This window comes from Sebastes umbrosus, chromosome 24, assembly GCF_015220745.1.
Source record: "Sebastes umbrosus isolate fSebUmb1 chromosome 24, fSebUmb1.pri, whole genome shotgun sequence".
NCBI lineage: Eukaryota > Metazoa > Chordata > Actinopteri > Perciformes > Sebastidae > Sebastes > Sebastes umbrosus.
This window is the reverse complement of record NC_051292.1, coordinates 11,696,356-11,719,233: the sequence shown is the minus strand read 5'-3', so window position 1 is coordinate 11,719,233 and position 22,878 is coordinate 11,696,356. Positions and strand designations below refer to the sequence as shown.

Below are 22,878 nucleotides of genomic sequence, written 5' to 3'. Positions count from 1 at the left end.
CTGTTAAATATTTGACACTCTAGTCAGCCATGTGGAGACACAGCCAGTGCTAGATTGTTGTCTTTGTCGTCAGCTGACCAACCTCTACCGCGCACATGGCAACCGTTGATGTTTGCATGTCTCTGTCATTTGTTTTCCCTCTGTCATACCTCTCTGTAGTCCATCCATCCCTGCTGAAAACACCGACAGCGAGTGTGGATTACAGGGAAGAAGCGAGGGATGGATGGAGATGGAGGGTGGCAGAAAGAGAGGAACGGTATCAGAGAGGAATAACAGACTTAAAGAGCAACAGGAAAAAAAAAAAAAATAGAAAGACAGAGAGAGGCAGGGACGAGACGGTAAAGAGAGACAGAGTGAGTTGTGTCAAACGGATAAATGTCAGCGGGAGGCTTCATCGTCCGTCTGAGCTGAGCTCTCCCTCCCAAAATGCCATGTGTAAATCGCGTATAGCCGGGGCCCTCGGCCAGCCTTCCCCCTAGCACTGTAATGAGATTACAGACCTCTACAACACTCCGACACGGAGAACACTATTGAGCCTGTGTGGAGGAGGAAGTGTACAATTTGCGGTGGCTTACACGGGGCAGGCGAATAAGCGGCACGCCGACCAAACAAGACGTATCGAGGAAGATTTGGCCACTTATCTATCATTCACACACACACACAGACACGGTGGACTTTTATTCACCCCGCTTTTACTAACAGCATAAAAGAAGGCTTATTTTTATCCCGTCACACTATAAGATGAACATTTCATATGACTTTTAACCTCAACTTCTGAGGAAGCCTCTGTTGGATTGTTGTAAAAATATAGAATAAATTACTCTCGTATTTTTATATTATTATGTTTTATTTTGTTTTTTGGGGGGTTTTTTTGTTTGTTTTTGTTTTTTGTTTGTTTTGTTTTTTTAACTCTACTTTTTCCTTTTTGTCATTATTAATATTGTTATTTCTTTTCTTGGTTTTGTTTCGGTTTTGAATGTCGAGGTTGTTTTCTTTAGTGCACTTGATGGGTTGGTCTGTAAGCTCATCTACTTAACAGTTGGTTTATAGACTGTTTTAATTACAAACAGTGGATTGCATATATGAAAACAGCCTTGAAAAAAGGAAAAAATAAAGTATAAAATATATATATATATATATATATATAGAATAAACACACTAAATCTTTATTATGGACACAATAGTCTCCACAGGAACACTGCAACAGCATTATATGAGATTAAAATATCATTAAGTTGACTATAAACTCATTATTAAAGGTCCCATATTGTAAAAAGTGAGATTTTCATGTCTTTTATATTATAAAGCAGGTTTAAGTGCTATATAAATACTGTTAAACTATCAAAACGCTCAATATATGGAGAAATACACACAGTCCGTATTCAGAAATTGTGCGTTTGATACAAGCTGTTAGGATTTCTGTCCATTTGTGATGTCACAAATATACAATATTTACACCATTACACAGTTTTAAACATTCTAAATGTGTCCCGGTTTGTTTCCTGTTGCAGTATATGTGAATGTCATCAGCAAACAGGAAGTAAACATAGACCCAAGCTGTTGCCTATAGCAACGCAATTCTGTTGCAATTCCATTGAAATGCACTAAAAAACCGAGCGTTTCAGACAAAGGGTGAAGACAGGTATATTCAAACAGACAGTATGAGAAAAATAAAGTTTTTTTTTTACCATTACAGCATGTAAACATGTTCTAGTAGAAACACAAAATAGAAGTAAGAACCTGAAAATGAGCAGAATATGGGACCTTTAAATGCCTCATCCTGCATCTCATTATGATTTAATATCTACAGCAATACTGTTTCCACTCCTGATTTGCGCGCACATGATGTTTACACCACGGCTTCTCCTCTCAGACTAGCCTTTCAGACCTTCTTCCAAATCTAATATACCCATCCATAAATAGCTCACCTATCGAGCCCACATTCGGCTTTGAGCGACGTGGCGCCGGAGCCAATCAGCGCCCGAGCACTCCACCCAAACCCCCGCCTCTCCGCGTTGATTGACAAACCAAAAACACCGCCCCTTCGTTTACCAAAGCCCCTCCTCTTCCTTCGGCTCCCTATCAGTGTCTAGTTTGGCACCACGGATGCGCATGGAGCCTCCATCAGTCTCTTTTTACGCACAGCGTCCGATAATGCGCGCAGGTACAGGGACTCCAAATCGCCCCATTTTCTGAGCACATTTTTCACCTCTTCCACATGGACTAATATGGATGCGGAGGTGTGAGACAGCCGAGCAAACGGAGGCGCGTTTTCTTGTGGATTCCTTCTTGTGTTTTTTTCTCCCATCATCACCGAGGAGCAGTATATATCAGCATGGATGTCTTGGCGAACCACAGCATCTTTCAGGAACTTCAGCTCGTCCACGACACCGGCTACTTCTCCGCCATGCCTTCCCTGGAGGAGAACTGGCAGCAGGTAACTTTAACACCTTCATTCACAAGATGCAGGCGTCAACTTTCCTCCCTATCCATCCACCATGTATGTGACAAATCTATCCAGAGATGCGCAAAGTGGATAGGATGCTGGCTGCGTAATAAAGCTGTCAAATGCCATTCGGGAAGATGAATCCCATAATAGGGAGCGAATTGGTCGTGAATAATACATCTGCATCCCTCAGATTACTGAGTTGTAATGCACAAAAGTCCCCTCACTTATTCATAATAGATACCAGAACATGTCTGGCTTTGGAGCAGCTTTACATGCAGAAGAGAGGGAGAGAAAAGCTGTCACCTGTCCATTTCTACACTTCTTCCTCCATCACTGGATGGATGTGGAGAGATAAGCATGCTGGCCACATGGTGATGGATGCGTGTGTGGGAGGGTGTGGGTGGGGGGGGCATTACTGCTCTTATATGCCTCACAGTGCAAAAAAAAAAACCCTCAGTGGAAAGACTTTTGTGCAATTTAACTGTTAAAAATGTGACTTATACTTGTAGAAAATGCTGTTTTTTACCTGTAAAATTGCATAAAATCTTCACTTTTTTAAAAAATAATCAGTCTAATCTACCATTTCTGCGTTTTAGTTGCACCTTTCATGCATATTTTACTAAACTATCCTTCATTTTTCCATATCCAAGTCTATAAATAACCATATCCAAGTCTATAACCCACCTGCATTGCTGCTGCTGCTGCTGCTGCTGCTGGTGATGATGCTTCCCATGCTGCTCTTATATTCCTCACAAATCTTAGTGGGAAGAGTTTTGTGCATGTGCTGTGGATTTTTCCAGACAATTTAACAGTTCAAAATGTGACTTATGCTGTCTTTTAATTGTAAAATTGCGTAAAATCTTCACTTTTTTTAAAAAAAAAATAGTCTAATCTCACTCATTTCTAGTTGCACCTTTCATGCATGTTTTTACTAAAACAACCCTTCATTTTCCTAGTCTATAAATAAGCAGCCCACCTGCATTGCTGCTGCTGCTGCTGCTGCTGGTGATGATGCTTTCCATTACTGCTCTTATATTCCTCACAACCCCCTTAGTGGAAAGAGTTTTGTGCAATTTAACTCATAAAAATGTGACTTATACTTGTAGAAAATGCTGTCTTTTAACTGTAAAATTGCATAAAATCTTCACTTTTAAAAAAAATAAATAATCATAATCTAATTTTACCATTTCTAAATGCACCTTTCATGCATGTTTTTACTAAAACAACCCTTCATTTTCCATTATCTAAGTCTATAAATAAGCAGCCCACCTGCATTGCTGCTGCTGCTGGTGATGATGCTTTACCATGCTGCTCTTATATTCCTCACAACCCCTTAGTGGAAAGAGTTTTGTGCGTGTGCTGTGGATTTTTCAGACAATTTAACTGTTGAAAATGTGACTTATATTTGCAGAAATGCTGTCTTTTAACTGTAAAATGCATGTTTTCATGCATGTTTTACTGAACACCCCTTCATTTTCCTAGTCTATAAATAAGCAGCCCACCTGCATTGCTTGCTGCTGCTGCTGCTGCTGCTGCTGGTGATGATGCTTTCCATGCTGCACTTGACTGACTGAGCAAAAAAAAAAAAAACCATTGCATGGAAATTTGATGCCGGTATTGTTCATGCAATAGGAGCTCCAGCTTTTTCCCCACTTCTCTGCTCCATGAGGAGGAGGAGGGAGGAGGAGAGAGAGAGAGAAACCGGTGCGTGACCGTGGATCCATTCGTTGTGGCCAAGCAGCCTAATTGGCATCCTACTGTTAAGCCACCGACGCATCTTTTCATAACAAGCCTCCCAACTCTGCAGCTTCTCTGTCAGTGGATTTTTTTTTTTTTTTTTTAAATTGCACGGGCCTGCGTGCACCATATGCATGTAGCCCATCTTCCCTGTTTCTCACCCCACAGCCTGCGTATCAAAATCGATACCTCAATGCAAATGGAAGGGAAGACAGCTGCCGTGTGTTTAGGCTGGGGAGACTGGAAATGTCTCTCGCTGGGGATGTCTGCAGCTCATTCTCCCTGTGACAGAACGTCCATTTTGGAATTGAAGATCAAGTTTTGTACTTTCATTTCTTTTAACCAGCCTCTCATTCAACCTCTTTTATATCTTGCATAGGGAAAAAATGCCATTTATCTGATTTTAGAGATCTATTGAGCTCTGGCTTCGGTATACGGGATAAACTGTCAAAAATGAAATGTCACAGCTTTCCTTTTTTCCTGATTGCAATCTGTAGATATGCATCACCTGACACGTAAGCTGACACGCTTTCTTGCACCTTTTAGTCACTTTTGCTACTTAAAAAGTGCAGATTTTGTTTCATTTTTTTACAGCATAAAGATGTTGTTTTTATCGCTGATTCCAAATAGGATCATAATTAAAGAAAACACAAAAAAAGGGGGTTTAAAAAACTCTTTTTCTCCAATTTTCTGGTGTAAGAAAATATCGAAAATATAAATATTAACAGTTTACATGCAAATATTGACCAAGTCAATACTTTATTTCATTTGAGATGCACCTTCACAGTGTATGTGCCCTCTCAAAATAGTGCTATATGATGTTTGATTGACTGTAATGCACATCCCACTGTTCAGATTGCATGGAAAAGTCAACTTTTAAACTCAGATTTTATGCATATTGTGGCTTTTTCATTGACTGCTTACAGTATCGCAATACATAATGATATATTGAATCGTAAACCCCTGTATCATGATTTGTTTCGCCAGATTCTTGCCAACACACAGCCCAACAATTTCCAGGCTTTTTACTCAAAAGCATTCAGCGTCTCGTGTCCCCTAACGAATCCTCGGAGTACCCTTATTTGGGACAAGAAGGATTATGTCTCGCCCCACACTTTGAAAGCCCCCCCTCTCCTCTCGCACAGCACAGAGATGTTCTTGGCACAGCCGTCCTCGCAGCTCATTGTAGCAACATGAAGACGCCTCCTGAATACATGAATTATGAGTCGTGGCTTCGCCTTAAAAGCTCTTGCCTCCAGCCGCGGTTTGAGCAATCCCCCCTCTGTGTCCCGGGCACAATTTAGAATTTGATGCTTTTATGGGGGGCGCGATGGCGAGATAGGAGGCCGTTGTAGTCGGACCCTAAATGGCTCCCTGAGATGCCGTGGCAAGAATGATGACTGTGTCCCCTGTTGGTGTCTGTGAGGCATGATTCAGGCGCTTATAGGGGGGGGTGGGGAGCAGAAAAGGAGGAGAGTGTTTTGGAGGTCTGCAGATGGCACATTCGAGGCTGCTATTTGTTCCATTATTGAACCAAATAGTGCCAAAGTGAACTGTGCTGTCTCGCTTCCAAATCCCAGTACAGTCGGTTGTTCAGAGTTGGAACAAACAGCAGGGCTGAGCTGGATTTGGAACAAGCATGGCTGGTCATAATTCACTCTTTTTATATGTGGAACACAGTATTTTCCCCTCCTCAAAAGCGCAAGCGTACACACGTGCATCTTTATTCTGACATAAATTGCCCGTTTATGTTGGCTGCAATTTTTTCCAGAGCTTGTTATGCTCTTTTTTGTAAACTGGCATTTTAGCCTCGTTCCTGTCGTTTATCGGCATCTTCTGGGAAGACAAAACATCTGGATTCGGGCTGATATGATGCGTCCTCATCCACACGGCACTTGACCCTGATGGATAGGACGTAACGGGACACTACAAATCTGTCATTGACCTCAGGACACACTCCATACTCTCGTATATTATCCCTCAGGGGGCTCACACACACACATGTAGACTGAGTGCCTGATGAAGCGAAACGTCTGTATGTTGCAGCATGGTGCATTCTGGGTGTTTCTTCTATATGTGGACACACATGGCTTCTAAATGCAAGCTCAGATGCATCCACTTACGACTCGATAACACGCACAGCAGCAGCAGCAGCAGCAGCAGCAGCAGCACCGTCTGGGGGTGGAGGAGGAGGGGGTGGCGAGCGTACTGTAGAGGTGGAGGAAGTTGCAGAGCACGCACATTCTCCACCGCTGCAGGGTTTCGCATTTCACAGTCCGGTGGGCTCGAAACCCCCCCCCCCCCCAGGAGCGACGAATAGATAGACAGTCGGAGAAGAAGAGGGCACTGATGAAGTAGGGGTGTTTATATTTTTTGGGCGAGGCCTCCAAGGAAACGCCGGCGTGGTTAACACGGCGACCCCTTGACCTCTAGAGGGATCACGAAGAAGCGACAAAAAGATCCGCAAGTGATGCATCAATACGCCGCCGTGTCCCGCGTATACGCGCACGCCGCATGTGTCTCGGTGTGTTATGTAATCCTCAGTAGGCCACAGCTGCTTTCTCACACACAGCATGCTGGGGGAGCGCAGCCAAACTGGCCCCCTCCTTCCTTCTTCTTCCATCCCTTGTTCCTCCATCCTTTCTTTTTTCTCTCCTGCGTTCCTTCTTATAGAATTAGCACAGTATGTATTTTGCTGTTGTGTAAGCTCATGACACAGCGTCTGCCAGGTAACACTCGAGTTTTTAGACGTCTGATTTCCAGGTAAAACCAACAACGCACCCCGTTTCCTCTTTCCTCCGTGACCTTTTTTTTTACTCGCTGCTGTTTGATGTAATTTTATGCAAATTAAAATTAAATCAATCCTGTAACGGGCACAGTTCAGTATTCCGCGAGCAGGAGGGAGGAAGGACAAACTGGGACTTAATCTTATTTGTCTCAAAGGAGCTCCTGGTGGTGTCTTTCGTTCCGCGCCCGTGGCTTTTATTAAAATGTCACATCAGCTGCAAGATGTGGAATTTCCTGAAATCGAGTTTGGACGCTCTCCAAAAGAAACATGTAGTTAATTCGCTTTTAATTTCACTGACGTCCGGTCCGGTTTATGCAAAGCATTTAGAAATGTGATGGAAGGTAGACAAGTGGCGTTGCAGCATCACCAAGATGGGAGTCTAGAGGGCTGTTCCCAAATACAATTTTTTGGGCTTCGAAGCTTCGGAACGACAAACAGCGATATCCGTTTGAGTACTGCTGCACAATATATCGTTTTTTATCGCCATCGCGATGTCAAATTATGATAAACATATCGTGAAAGACTGCAATATTACACTCTTTTGAGTTAGTTGAAAGAGAGTATCAGTCGAAAACGGCACTTTAAAATGTAACTTTCATTCTGTTCTTTATTGGCGCCTTTTGTGTTCAGTTCAATTTTTAATTAGTTTGACAAAAGAATGTTGGAAATAATTTCCTTTTATTTTTATATTCAACAAGCCATTTGTTGTATTTTAGCAGAATACTGAAAGCAGCAGAACTGCACTTTAATATCTGTTTATTAATTTCACGTAATATATCATATTCTCCTCACATCGTACAGCCCTACGTCTGAGAATAACTAATAATAATGAATGTTTAATATGAATAATGTGGGATTATTCCTCATTTCATGGGCTATTTTGGGGATTTATACATTATTATTACATACTTAAATATAAAAAAACAAACAAACAAAGCATTCGAATGCTGATTTGGAGGTCGATTACCATGGCAACGGTCAAAGCATTCGGGTCAGCCCTATGGGAGTCATTCCTAATTCCTAGTCGTGTCTTATAGCTGCAGTTAAAGCTGCAATGGAGCAAATATGATTCAAAAAAGTTATTTTTTTAACATATATGAATCAATATTCTGTTACTGTAATGCCTATTTCTCTCCTCAAATGTTTTCAGAATCATCTGTTTAGCTGTAGAATGAGAACATTTGTGGCCATGTTGAGATCAGTTGAAGACATACCAAGCACACCGGAGCACAGCCAATAGGAACGCTCTCTCTCTCTGAAATGACCTGTGATTGGCCAAAGTCTCCCGTCAAGGGCTAGATTTTCTAAAACCTGAAAACAGAGCCATGAGGAGGTGCAGAAGTCTCTCTCAGAACACTTGAATTACAATATGCTGAAAGGTTATTATGGAATTTTTGCCCAATGATGCCAAATATATCCTGCCTACTGCTGCTTTAATTCCCAGACATCCTTTGGAAGTAGTCAGACGAGGCCCGCGTCGCCTCGTGACGCTCGGAATACGAAATTGATTTCCCGCCGCGTTGTTTTGCTCGCCTCTAACCCGACAGCAGTCAGAAGATCTTGAAGACGGACGCCACGTAAGAATCTATTTGACGCGGCGGAGGCCTGTCGCCCTCCGTGACGCACCGAGGCATGAAAGGAAGCCTTTGTGCAGCATCTTCTAAGTGCCACAAGGTTATTACTCAATGCATCGATTTGAGGAAAAGATGCTGTTTACTGGGAGGGAGGAGGAGGAGGAGGGGGAAAAGGAGACTGTAATAAAAGAGCTATGAGTTCATCTAATTAGTATAAACAGATAAATGAGCTGGAACAGCAAAAAAAAAACAATTTGGCTCCTGAGCAGCAGCAGTTGTGTTAACAAGACAGTGCTCGGAGCTGCAGACAGTATTTTGCTTTTGTGATTTTTTGAGTTTATTCTCTAGAGATTCCTGCATGCATGCATCCTCACATGCTTTGTTGTTACTCTCAGGATATTCTCTCGAGATCAGGACGTGTTTAGCGTGCACACACACCGCCGCATGCAGGTGTTCTGTGTATACGCTGTGTAATGAGATGTGCGAGCGACCCCCTGACCCAGTAACATCCATTCTGCCATAAGAGCGCTCGCTGAACTCTGCCACCTCCGTCTCATCACTCAGGCGGCTGAGAGGCGATTGCCGGCGATAGGTGCCTTCTACTGCTTTATGGGCGTTGATGAAAAGGTTGGGAGCGCTGATGAAAGAGCGGAGGAAGCATCCATTTGTCTGATGCTCTGGTGACTGGCCCGTCAGAGAGAGAGAGAGAGAGGTGGTGTAGAAGGGGGAGAGAAGAAAAAAAAGGCAGCGAAGGGGTGGAGAGGAGAGAGGGTGGTGAACAAGCACATCTTTATGTATGGCTTCCGTCTGCAAAACGCTCTGCCACCCCAGGTTTGATTAACAGTGGGAAGAGGAGCCAGTCATTTTTTTCGCCTCACACCAGCACACATGGCTTGGCAATGACTTTCACATCATTTGAGGCGAAATCGGGAAGCCGTTACAGCACCTTACAGTGATCCGACATGCTTCGCTGCCGCCATCCGGCTTGGCAACCGCGGGCGGAGGAAAAGAGAAAAGGAAGAGGAGTCTCAGGCACTCGTTTTATGCTTTTTGGAATCACCACCGACTCTCTCTTTTTCTTTATCTCATGACTCTCTCTGCTCTGTCTCGAATTCCAAGAAGTCACAGCATGCCTTGTTTGATTCGCCCTGCTCTGCTCTAACCCCCCCTTATTTAAAGTCAGTTTGCAAAAACTCCAGGAGAGTTATGCAATCAAAATTTGGCACAATGCTGAATAAAAAAGGCTCATTTGCATACAGAGTGTCACAAATAAACGGCACCAAGCTGCTCACAGCAAAAGCAAATTGTGAGCCCCTCGCGTTTTTTGAGGAGAGCCACGCTATTAATATCAGCTGTGCATTGTGTGGCGGTGGACAGGAGAGAGACTCATTGTCAGAAGGCTGTGCCTGGATGAAGCAGTAAAAAAAACAAAAATCAAGATACAACACAGTGCAAAAAGCAAAACAAAAGTTGACAGACATTTGAAATATGAGCAATTTAAATAGAAGGAAATATAAAAAAGGAACAATATAAACAAGGGGGGTATTAAAAATTGGAACAATATATACAGTATTAACAATAAACAGACTATTAACACAATTGCACAGGTGGAAATATGATATTGCACAGTGATTGGAATGAGATTGCACCTGAAAGTATTGCAGTCGTTGTACAGTATAATGCAGTTATTGTCAGTTTTGTTGGTGTGTATGTGGTCTACTGGGAGCAGTGCTGGTTGTGGAGTCTGACAGCTGCAGGAAGAACTAATAATAATAATAATAAAATAGAACTAAGGATACAGCGATTATGTTTCGCAGCGGGGAAATATAAAATATAATAAAATATAATGCCAAATAGGCGCTTTTGCTTTTTTCGCTTTGCATCGTCTTATCTGTCAACTCTCTCTCAATCCCCTGTGTGTGATATATGACTCCTGCTACTCTGAGCTGAGACGTATGGAGCAGATGCATTCACTGTCAGTTTGTAGCATCCGTTGTCAGACTATGTATTGATAACACGCCGCTGATACAAAATGAACTAAATGGGGGTTAGGGGGCTAGTCCGGGATTTTTTGCATCCCGTGTGAAATATACAACGTGTAGTTTGTGTTCACAAGCATTAAGTTTCACTTTTGAAACAATCTTTTCCCCCCAAACTTAACTAAGTGGTTTTGTTGCCTAAACCTAAACAAACGTTTCATGCAGTTTTATGATGTTAGAACGTGTTGAAGTTTTGCTTTCACTTTATACAACGTAGTAGGCGTAGTAGGCCCACTACTAGCCACATCTATGATGCTGATAACGACTGATAACGCACCTTTAATGGCCTGATAACAGTGGAATTAGGTGGTAAATGAGGACATGTGTTCTGATATTACCGTGAATACAGTATCTGACTGTGTTTTATTATGGGAATTATCGAAGAGCGCCGGCTGCAATAACAATAAGATGAATTATCAATGTCGCTAACGCTGTTGACACTGCTTGTTGTATCGGCTTAATGTCGTCAGAGTGACACTTCAGTGATATGTATTTCAAGTGAAATAATTGCCATGAATCACTGCCTCAAGTATTTAAAGGCTTCTTGTTGCCGTGGTTACTTCCTCCTTATCTTCCTACTTACACGACAATGTGTTTAATCTTCCAGCCTGCTCACATATTTGAACATCTTTGATAATGACACATCCACACCGTGTCCAGGCATTTTATAGCCATCACTGTCTGACTGTGACATACCGAGCGTTACATCCCATCTTACTGCCTACCTGTTGCTAGGCAGCCTTGGCAAGCAGGAGGACCAGCTTTGGCCTATTTGTTTGTTTAGCTGTCATTCTGGGAGGCTAATCCCACCCCGAGGGACTCGTAGCCATCCAGAAACCAGAGATCCAGCCATGTGGACCGGCTCCCTCCAAAGACCGAGTGAGAGAGAGGAAGAGACGGAAGGTGGAGAGAGAGACAAGGGCAATTTGCCCTGAGTAAACACCGCTGCTTGTTGTTGTCATCCGAAGCCAGTCATCAATCACGGCCCTAAGCTCTTGGTGGTGACAGCCGCAAGGACGCGGCACGCTCTGAAACCGGTCGGATAGTTTATGAAGCGAGACAGTCGTCGGTGGAGATCACAGCTGATGCCGGCCTTGTTGACTATTTCAGGATCGTCCGGCAAAGATGTAACAATGCCAGTTGTCGAGTTTGTCTTTGTTAGTGTCTGTGCGGTCACGTGCGTGCGCGCTTTGCATGCCGGACTCAACACTCAGCTGGGGTTGTCCAACATGCAAAGCCATGCTGGTGTTTTTTCACCTGCTATGGCTCGCTGCTCCAAAGCTCTCCGCCTGGTTGGCCAGTGTGTCAGTATCTCCCTCCATTCGTCTTTGTGGACTCCAGATTCCTCGTCCTGCTTTTCTTCTTTCATCACTCCTTCCTCAGGCTCTCATACACCATTCATAGCTATACTTGTAAAAAGGAATGCACTGTATTTTGTATGTATCCCACAAAATCTATTTGTATTAAGTATAAAGAGCAACAATAGGCAGGAGGTCTGGGTGGATGGGTTGGGTCAAAAAACACTACATTTTCGTCCAGGAGGCAGGTGTTCATCCGTGTGAAATCAGAAGCCAACATTGATTTATTTGTCAAGTAACTTCCGTACTTAAGTTACGTCCCTTCCGGTGTTATTTGAACCCAAACCACGATCTTTTCGTAAACTTGACAAAGTAGTTTTGTCACATAGCTTCTGTACTTAAGTTATGCCGCTTCTGTAGTTATTTAAACCCAAACCACGATCTTTTTCCTAAACCTAACTAAGCAGTTTTTGTCACGTAACTTCCGTACTTAAGTTACGCCGTTTCTGTAGTTATTTTAACCCAAAACCACAATCTTTTCATAAACCTAAGTAGTTTTTGTCATGTAATTTCTGTATTTATGTTACGCCATTTCTGGAGATATTTTAACCAAAACCACAATCTTTTTCCTAAACCTAACCAAAATAGTTTTTGTCACGTAACTTCCGTACTTCAATTACGTCACGTCCGGTGTTATTTTAACCCAAACTATGATCTTTTCCTAAACCTAACCAAGTTGTATCCTCTGAAGATGGAAGTTTATTTTGAAAAGACTGGAGCAGAAATTGACACGTGTCACATATCGCTGGACATTCGTAGGAAAACGCACAAAAAACAAGTTCATAAGATATCATACCAGCCGTTGTATGAGGATACTTTGCTTTCCTACATTCAATCTCTGAGTTTCTATTTCCTCCTATTCTTTTTTTTTTTTAGCTTTAATCTTGATCTCATAGTACATGTGTTTATAACCAGGGGTCAGGACTCAAATAAAGGATAAAGGATGTTTTCCATTGTCAGCAGCTGATGCTAAATTCACTGGAAGATTAAACTGGGTCCCAAATTACCCTAAAGACGCCGGTATCTCCAGCCAACTGGGTACATCATGTAGTTTCAGTCATTCCAAACCCCCGCGGGGGCTGAGTTGTCTGAATAAGATACGACTTGTATCCTCCAAACCAGGCAGATTCAGCTTGAATTGGGATTAGCCTATATGTCAAAGCCTGAAAGCACAATTTTTCACCAAGAAAAATATTATTTTGACGTGCAGCCTTGGAGGAAAAAAAAGGCTGTATAAGTGTCAAAGTAGACAGACAGAGAGGGCGAGACGATTTTGCACCCTGCTTAACTCCTCGAACGGCCGGGGAAGTGCCCTTCTGTGATTTAATGAGACCTGCGGGAAGAGCCATTCATCAGCGTGACAGCGTACCTCTGTTTCCCATTGTTCTGTTCTGGTATGTGAGGGGAGCAGTGTGTGTTTTAGCCTTAATGATGGGCTGGCAACCCTTTGATTAGATGGATCTCCTGGTGCTAATTAAGATTTGGGCTGCCAAAAGACATCTGTGTTTAAGCCTTCCTCCCTCTATCTCCGCCTGTATGTACAGTTCACGGGATGTGTTTTACACTGTTGGTGTTTTTTTTGGTCTAAACTGGTGGAATCTGTGGGCTGACATAAGTGCAGGGCCTTGAAAAAAAGGGAATGGGCCATTTCAAAGAATTCTGGATACAAAAATTGTTTGTTTTTCCTCCGCGCCGGTTACAGCTGTGTTTTTTTTGGGTTGTCCGTCCGTCCAGACTATTCTGGTGTTGAACGCCTGGAGGAAATTTCTTCAAATTTGGCACAAACGTCCACTCGGACTCAAGGATTAACTGGTGAGAAATTGGTGGTTTAAGGTCAATGTGATCTCACTTCCGTCCCATTTTCGTGAATATCTCAGGAACACCTGGAGCAAATTTTCTTCAAATTTGGCACAAACGTCCACTTGGACTCGAACTTGAACTGATGAGAATTTGGTGGTTAAAGGTCACATGTTTATGGCCATAACACAAATAAACGTCTTATGGTATAAAATGATGAAGTGATGACATTTTGGACAGACATTGATGTAAACTGCCACTTGACTGGTTGGCGGCGGCATTCAGCCGCAAGGCAGTAATTCAAATTTTTGTCCCTGTAAAGTGGATTTTATGGAGGTAAAAGATGCATAAAATCGCCTCATCGTGCCAGTAAAGTACACGTATTTACCATATAAATCAGTTTGTTTGACCGGTTGCTACACTAAAATCAAGAAAATTTTAACTTGACTCTTAGAAGATACCTGAAACAAATATTTGTTTTGGAAATAAGTAAAATATTCCCTTTAAAATTTAGACTTTAAGGACACATTGAAAGACACAAATGACTTCATAGTCAAATTTTTGTATTTGGCGTATGACTGCAGAGTAGGGCTGTCTAACGAATCGATTAGTTGATTTAATCGACAGATTAAAGAGTTTCTCCACAAAGAAACACTACTTACTACAGATATGCTCATAAGTTTCTTGGAAATAAGTCATTCAGCATGAAAAAAAGCATAAAACAATGACTAATCGACTAAAACAACGATCAACAAACAATTGTGTGTTGTCATTCTTCAGACTCTGCATCATGTTAAAGCAGAGTCCTTAATAAATGATATTATTCAATGCTAAATCAATAAACTATCCATATGGGGGAGTCGTGATACAAACACCAGTTTATGACTGGAACACATTTAAGAGCCCCTGCTGTAGATGTTTTCCCATCTCTTAACTAAACTGATGGTGTCACATAAATGTTTCACTACCCTTATTCCCCCTTGCGTAGTTTCAGGGAATTTGATAACTTATGCTAACAAGAAGGAAAGGCATCCCCGTCCTCCCGTCCTCCCCTTCCTCAACATCGCTCCCCCGCTCGTCCTCCGCGTGGCTAGACGGCACATCCTCCCCCGTGCTCTCTCCGGTTTTACTGCTATTCAGTCTTTTGCCCCAGATATTATTTCATTGTAAAATGATGCCAATTAGTAAAGCCAGTCGCCGGTGGCTGTGGTCTGGCTCCGTCTTCGTTCCGGCGGGGAAAGTTATTTGGGTCGGCAGCTATTTTCAGCCTGTGATGTTGCCAGGAATACTTCAGGGAGCAGCCACTGTTTTATAAGAGAGCACATCAATAATTTTCATTGGTGTGTGTGTGTGTGTGTGTGTGTGTGTGTGTGTGAGAGAGCGAGACAGAGAGAGAGAGCTTCAGACACAGTTTATTGGGTTTATGTGTGTGTGTTTATACCTGTGTGTGCATCAGAAAGTGATATGAATATTCAGCCACCGAGCAGCTGCTGTGTATACTGTTGCAAACTGTAACTGTCACGACCTCCTATTAATTTGAGACGCGTTTAATTCGCCAGCCTTTTAAACTTTAACCTCAAATCTTAACGCAGCATTTCTTCTTTAGCCCGGATGCTCTACTTGGACAAGCACACACACACCGACACACACACACGGAGCGAAAAGGCCAAAGTCAATGAGTTCCTAACACCTTCCGTAGTGCGTCTAACTGCCCTCCTCCCGTCTCCGCTGAGCCGCCGCGCATTGTCGGGATGAAATTGAGGTGAAAAGTCCTCGCGCTCTCCCGCTGAAAAGCCAGCCGCTCAGGCACAGAGGGGGTGAGCAGGTTCAGCCTCCGCCCATGCTCGTCCAAACTAAACTCTCTCTCTCTCTCTATCTCTTGGAGGAGAGCCCGCAGCAGTTGTGGTGGCGGTGGCGGCGGCGGCGGTGGCGGCGGCGGCGGTGGCGAGGAGACGTCTTTCAATATTTTAAGCGGCTTGGGCTAATCTTTGTCGCTCAGGTTTGTTTTGAAAGCGTCGCCGTGGGAATAAAGACGGAGAAAGACAGCGCCCCACCTCCTGTTTTGCACGACTCGGATGCACACGCTCTTGCGTAACAAAAAAAAACCACACACTCTCTCTCCGGCGGCGGCGACCCTGAGCTAATCCACCTTGGCCTTTTCACGAGACTGTGCCACTGACCTGCTTTTGCTGCTTGTTTCATGTAACTGTTTTGGGCCGTTATCAGTGCGGGCACGGCGCCACAGTTTGTGGACGTGATCGGGGTACCGAGCGGGCCCCGCCACTGTATGAGGAGGAAGCGGAGTTTTTCCGCTTCACTGTTCCCTTTATCTCTCCCCCCCTCTCTCTGTTATTCTCCTCCCCTCTTTCTCTTTTTTCGCTGCTCGCCGCTCTTTTGTTTCTCCGTTTGCCTTTTTCCAGCCAAGGCCCCATTCTCTTGCCCCGTCATTGTGTGCGGTAATGAAGATTAGCCAGCCCGCCGCACACAATGGGGTCCCCGCATCCGGAGCGCAGACTCCCCAAATCCTGCTGCAAGCTGCTAACCTCGCTGTAAAACCACTGTTGTCGCCGACCCCCTCCATCACCCCCCCCCTCCATCACCCACACATATACATATTCTGTCACGCAAACATGTCCACTCTGCACTCTCTCCGCGTTGAAAGCAAATGATTAGATTAGGATGGTTTTGACAGCTGAGAGGGAGCGCTTTGGCGACTCATACGCCGATAAACAGCAGCTCACCCAAATCCAGTTAAAGAGAGACAGAGTTCCCCTCCCCGGCGAGTGCAACACGGCTCCACTCGTCGGGATTATACCCCCACCCTCCTCTTCCTCCCGTCCTCCATGCCCCTGCTATTCTCCTCTCCCCTCCAATCTCATCCTCCCCTTCTCCATCGTTCATCTTCTTCAGTCTCAAGATGCTTCTTCTGTTCTCCCTTCTTTTCTCCCCCCCTCTATCCCATTTCACCCTCACCTTCTCCGATCCTCGACTTAATACCAGAACAAAGGCGTTTTTCCACACTTTGTCACAAGCTGTTTAGATGGAGCAGCAGAGGTCTTTATAGTGCACTTGTTGTATCCTGAGCCTCTTAATAGCGCCCGTATCGCGCTCAAGGTCGGCAGATCTTCGCAACTTCAATCTGTTTTTGCTTGTCAAGCTACTTTGCCGCATGTTGTCCGCGTGGAAAGATGAATTATTCAGCAGTTTTTTTTTAATGTAAATTGAAAGTATTTCTTTAACCCTTTAGGGGGAGATAGCAGGTCAACAGTAGATGTCACATAGAAGTGGTGTATGTCATCTGAAAGCTGGGAACATGGAGATTCATTTGAGATGGGTTAGGGTTAGGGTCAGAAATAAACATGAATTAATTAATTAAAATGAATTGTCAAAGTGTATAAGGGTTTAGAACATTATGATAGAAGTATATGATGTTCATCCCCATGCTCTATTATGTCTCATAAGTTGTTGCAGCAATTTTAGGTTGATACCATTTGTTACACAGATTTGGTGCTACATTTAACCATTTTTTACCACTCGAGAATTCATAAAAATGATTAATAATCCCTCTAAAATACCACATTAAGACACCAAGACCTTGAGGAACACCATAGAAGAAGCCATGCTGGGATTTGGGATCCAAAACTTTTGACATTTGGAAATTTCTGCAAGGATTGCATTTTTCGGCGATTGGATGGCGAGCGCTTCTGTTGTGTAAACTGCTCAGAAACCCCCCGTATGGTCAATCCACCATCCGCTGAATGCTCTAGATCTCTAGTTTGTGGTTGTAAAGTTTCATGAGGCTGTGATTATCCTAGAGGTCACCACAGGTCATTTTATACAGTGAGGCCAAATTTAAAAAAAACGGTCTCACTACAATGAAATGGCTAATATTGGGACTAACATTATCACACATGAATACAGTTGAGCTCATTGGATCCATAAGAGTCTCAGCTTTACAGTGATACCCAATTTATGTAATTCCAAGACTGTTTAGGGACCCCAGTATGCAGAAATATTCAAACACAACATTTTAGAATTAGCGAAAATAACACATTTATACTGCATTTGATTATCATAAAGTGGGCATGTCTGTAAAGGGGAGACTCATGGATACCCATAAAACCCTTTTTCATTCACATATCTTGAGGTCAGAGGTCAAGGGACCCCTTTGAAAATAGCCATGCCAGCTTTTCCTTCACTCTAGCCCTAAAACTGAACCTACTAGAGCCTCTGAAAGACAGTAAAGTCAGTCGGGATCGAGTCTCAGAGTGTTGAATCTCATATTACAGAGGGGTGGGGGGGGTGGATGGGGGGAGGTTCTTCATATTGGTGTCCATGCTGTGTTATGGGAAGACAGAGGGGAGGTCCCTCGTGCCCGGGATGATGCGGATGCGTGGTTTCTGTTGTGTCTGCTCCGAGAGGAAGCAATGGGAAATGTCTTTCTGCTCCATTAAGCAGAGGTCACAGGTTTGCGCTCCATCATTGTGGCTTTCCCGCTAGATGAAAGGTGCTTTGAAGATCACACACAAACACACAGACACGTGTCGCGTAAACCGGCTTAGCGGGGGGAGATGTCTTACCTCGAAATGAGCAAAACCGATCCTGCAAAAGAAAAGGCTCAAATCCCATGTCCGAGAGCAATAAAAAAAAAACGGCATCTTGAATCATCGGCTTAAATGTAAATCTAAGCCCAACAAAACGAAACTGAAATTGCAGCCCCTTAAGTGTCTATTAGCGCATCCATCCAAACAAAAATTGACTGTGTGCGAAGGAGGTGTCAGGTTTACAACCATATGTGCATTATTCCCTCAAACTCCGTCAGCAAATTGTGATTTAACAACTGCCAGTGTGTGTTATCAGCCCGCAGCCCGGCGCTGTGTAAAAACCGCCTCGAGGCGCTGCGTTGCCAGGCTTTGACGGAGAGGCTGACGGCGGCCCCTGATTATTACTGCGAGGCTAATGTCGTCTGATAAGGCCGCGTGTGTAATTAAGCTGTTTCCGTGGCGTGTTATCTGGAGCTAGGTAAGGCTCAGCTGCCTGGAGAGATGGAGCCGTTAGTCAGCGAGGAGGACTCATATCTTCCCCTCTCTTCCTCTTCCCCCCTCTAATCTGCTATTATTTTGCTTATGCACCTGTAGGTGGGAAGATGCTGACCCCTCACACTCTCTTCAAACTCGTCATCTGCGGCCTGTTTCTTCATCTTCCACCTGTTTTCCAAATCTTTTTTTATTGTTTTTTTTTTTTTTGCAGATATGGCAAAGGTCATCTTATCAAATGTAGAACATAACTCAGTGTCCATGACATGGAATAATAACAGAAAAAGGACCACCCCATGTTGGTCTTGGTCTCACAAAAGGGGAAGAAAATAAATAAATGTATTAATTAATTAAAATTTAAATACAAATTAAATTAAAGAAAATAGTAGAAAAATAAAATAATTTAAAAAAGTAAATAAATAGAAAATAAAATAATAAAAGAGTGAAAAAAATGCTCTGAAGTCAAATAATGGATTAAGCTTAAAAAGAAGAAAAAAACGGAAATAAAGAGGGTCGTAGGAAAGGAGTAGTGAGGATTCACCGGATTCGACTGTTATCAGGCCATTAAATAGGCATTATCAGTCGCTATAAGCACCATAGATATGGGTCAGTGGGGGCCTACTACGCCTACTATGTTGTGAAAGTGAAACTTAAAAGCAACACGTTCTAACATGTAAAACTGAATGAAACGTCATGTTTTGAACACAAGCAAATGGCTACTTTAGGTTTAGGCAATAAGACTACAACTTCTTCAGGTTAAGCGGTCGCTAGAGGTCGCTGTCGTGTTCCTTTAAACCTTCTTTCAGTCATCAACCATGTGAATAGATGATAAAACCTACTAGTGGGTGTAGTAGGCCCCTACTGACCCACATCTATGGGGCTGATAGCAACTGAAAATGCCTATTTAATAGCCTGACAACAGTGTAATCGGCTGGAAGATCCCTCTCTCCTCTCTCTCCCTGCCCCCAAAGCTCCGCTCAGGAAACACAGTCAGTATCAGGAGTAATAGTAAGGTCGTTGATAAAGACTAGATTCTTCATCATCTTCCACCTGTCTGTCTCACAGATAAATTAGCTCTCCCCTCCAGCTCTTTCTCTTTGTGTCTCCGTCTTCCCTTTGCTTCGTTGCTCCGGAGCCCCGTCAGGAGCTCCAACATCCCCCCGGCCAAACACAGCACCCCCTGCCGCTCCCTCCGTTGAGAATAGGGTGAAGCGAGGGCGCTCCCTTATTCAGATCAGTGTCGAGGAAAATGAAGCGTTATCTCCCCCCCAAACCGCTCCCCTCCTCCTGGCCCCATAGGCAGGTTCCACCGCTACGCCGATGACGCCACGCTGCTCTCCAAGGAAATCTGGGGGCCGGTAGTGAGTGCACGGGAAGGAGCTAAAAAACCCTAAAGGGCAGCTCAGAGGGGAGCCTTTTTGAGGTTTTGTGCGTGGGGGGGGGTGGAGTGTAAGTATTGCTCAGTGAAGCTATAGATCACCGTCCCTGTCAGCTGCGACTGCCACCGCTGATGAGCTCCCGCGCGGTATCATTTCGTATCGATTAGGCACTGCGACGCAAACACACAAAGGCTGTTGGCGAGATGGCCGGTGCCTCGGGCTACTGGTCATTTAGCTGTCACCTCAAAGTGATGGCTCGGCCCCGGCTCACCAGATCAATGGGAGACACAGGCCCTATAACACACACATGTGCACACTCGCATAGACACACTCTGTGGAAGACTGCGCTCTGAATTAAGTGCCTGCCCAAACTTTTCCCTTCGATAAAAGTGCCAAGTGTGGTGTTGAATTACAAATAGCAATAACAAAGACGGCTGTAAACAGAGTCAGTAAAGTTAAACAGCGAGTCGTAAAAATGAAATCAAAAGAATAAAATGAAAAGGGTAAGACCATTTGGTTACCTGGTTCATTGCAGGCCAGATAAAACTGATTGATCTCTCAGAAGGATTTTTATCAGATGTGGAATCAATGCCCTCTTATTTTCTGTGACGATTTCAACAAAAGCATGCAACAAGCAAGAAACAGTGAGTCAGTTTGAATGTGAGACAACGAAAGACGCTGCAGCAGAGAAGCCGGCGTTAATTCATCCATGACGTGAGCGTTACTCACTTTTAAAATTAATAATGAAACCCCCGCTAGATACAAAACATGGCCGAACCAAGCAATCAAAATGTCACGTCGGTGTTGAAGAGGAATCTTTTTCCAATTTGTGAAAAAATGACAATCAAAAACTCGTTGTGCAAAAAACACAGTGTGGTGAAAGCAATCAAAAGTCAACAGCACAAATGAATTCAGACGAATAAACGACGTGAAAATGCAAAAATAATCGCCTGCGAATATTATATGTCTAGGACTTTTATTGTGAAAGGGAAGAACGGTAGAAGGGGATCTGGTCTGCGCTGCGTTTGTCAAGGTTAAATGATAAATGGGATTGCATTAATTAGTATGCATTAAGTAATTGGTTAAGTATCTTGCCCAAGGACACTTCGGAACTGGAGGAGGCGGGGATCGAGTCACTGACCTTCCGATTGGTAGCCACCCAAGGTTGAAAGGAGTAATATAGTTTTTTCCGTCTTGTTTCAGAATACGAAACCTCTGTGTTGTTGTTTCATAAATAAAGGCGCAACTCAGCCTGTTCCGCACAACGTGATTGGTCGATGACTTTATCCGCGTTGCGAAAAAAGCTCCGAAAAACGACCTCCAAAAAAAATTATGCCGCTTTTTTTTTATATTTTTAAGCGCAAATAAATTACATGAAAAAATGCCAAAAATTGAAGCCGGAGCCTGCAGCCGGTTAGCTTTGCTTAGCATAAAGAGAGGAAACAGGGGGAAACACCTAGCCTGGCTCTATAATATCGTACTGTCAGATAATCCTGCATGATGCAGCCCTGCAAGGAAGGGTGCTGCAGGGAATCATGGGTCATATTTGAAAAGATGTGACAGCAACCCCCCCACGCCCTCCCAAACAATAGTGCCCCCCCCGCAGCTCAGGACCCCCTTATAGTGCTGCCCTTTTCAACCCTGCCAGCATCAGCGCTGGATATTATTCATAGCACCTTGTCTCTATCATGGCATCTGTAAAAACTGAACACGATTATCCTAAAATTAATGAGCCGTATCCACCCCATTACATTTATCTGTTTAGTGGTGTTTTGGGCCTTCCTTTGGGGCATTATGCATGCTCTTCTGTTCATATTTATAACCCAGGCTTTTTATTAGCGACGTAGCGGGGCGCTAACAGTCGGGAGGCAGCCGGCGCTTTGATGGTGATGGCAGGCGGCTCGCGAGCGGGCCAAATGTGAAGGGAGGAGAGGGGATCAGCTGCCAGGCCAAGGGCCCTGTGGAAGAGGAGGGGAAGACGAGACGGAGGGGAGGAGAAGAGACTTAAAAGTCAGAGAAAGTTAGTGAATCACTCGTTCGCAGCTCTCAGCCCGCTTGAGAAGCGTGATCAGCGAATATTTGTCACACCTGGTGTATTTTAAGCCTCAGAGGTGTGTTCCGCATGTGCGATCCGGGGTGTTTTCTGCAAACACAAAAGTGCATTTTGTCGATGGGTCTTCCTATTTATTGACTTTTTTTTCCAGTTTAAATAAAACTCTGGAAAAAAAAGTTTGGAAATTTGTGTTTTGTGGATTATTTCTCTGTTGTTACAATGCTAATTGGATTTTACATGGTTGGAAAGCCTGTTTATTTACCTTCACAATGATGTCCAACTTGTAAGGATCATGCATTTGTGGGATGAGCAGCACAGCTGATTATGTGGGTAGCGCCCAAGAAAAATTTGCCAAAATGCTCTGCCAATGGTAAACAGTGTATTCTCCTGTTGGTATTGCGGAACACCAAGAGAAATAATCGACCAAACACAAGTTTCCAAACCTTTTTTTTTCCCAGTTTTATATATTTAGAGGACAAGAACTGTGCCGTGACCTGACCCTAACCCCAACCCCTAACTCTATGTTCTTCCTGTTTGAGTGAAAACACTTCTTTGGCTGCTGAGTCTTGTGTTTTTCACATTGATTCTTCCACAAATATGTTTATTTATGAGTAGATAAATAGAGGGAAAGTCCCGTTCCCATGCACAATCTGTACTAAACGCTGCTG

At 43.7% G+C, this 22,878-nt stretch overlaps 1 protein-coding gene across 1 annotated transcript in view; it reads left to right on the top strand.

The window, feature by feature from the left end:
* The first annotated feature begins 2,071 nt into the window (after nt 1–2,071).
* The window catches only part of klf7a (Kruppel-like factor 7a), a 42,242-nt gene continuing 21,435 nt past the window's right edge, over nt 2,072–22,878 (top strand). Inside the window, exon 1 of the mRNA XM_037762312.1 lies at nt 2,072–2,437. Coding sequence (XP_037618240.1) covers nt 2,336–2,437 — 102 coding nt within the window. The 5' untranslated portion in view covers nt 2,072–2,335. The remainder of the gene's footprint in view (nt 2,438–22,878) is intronic.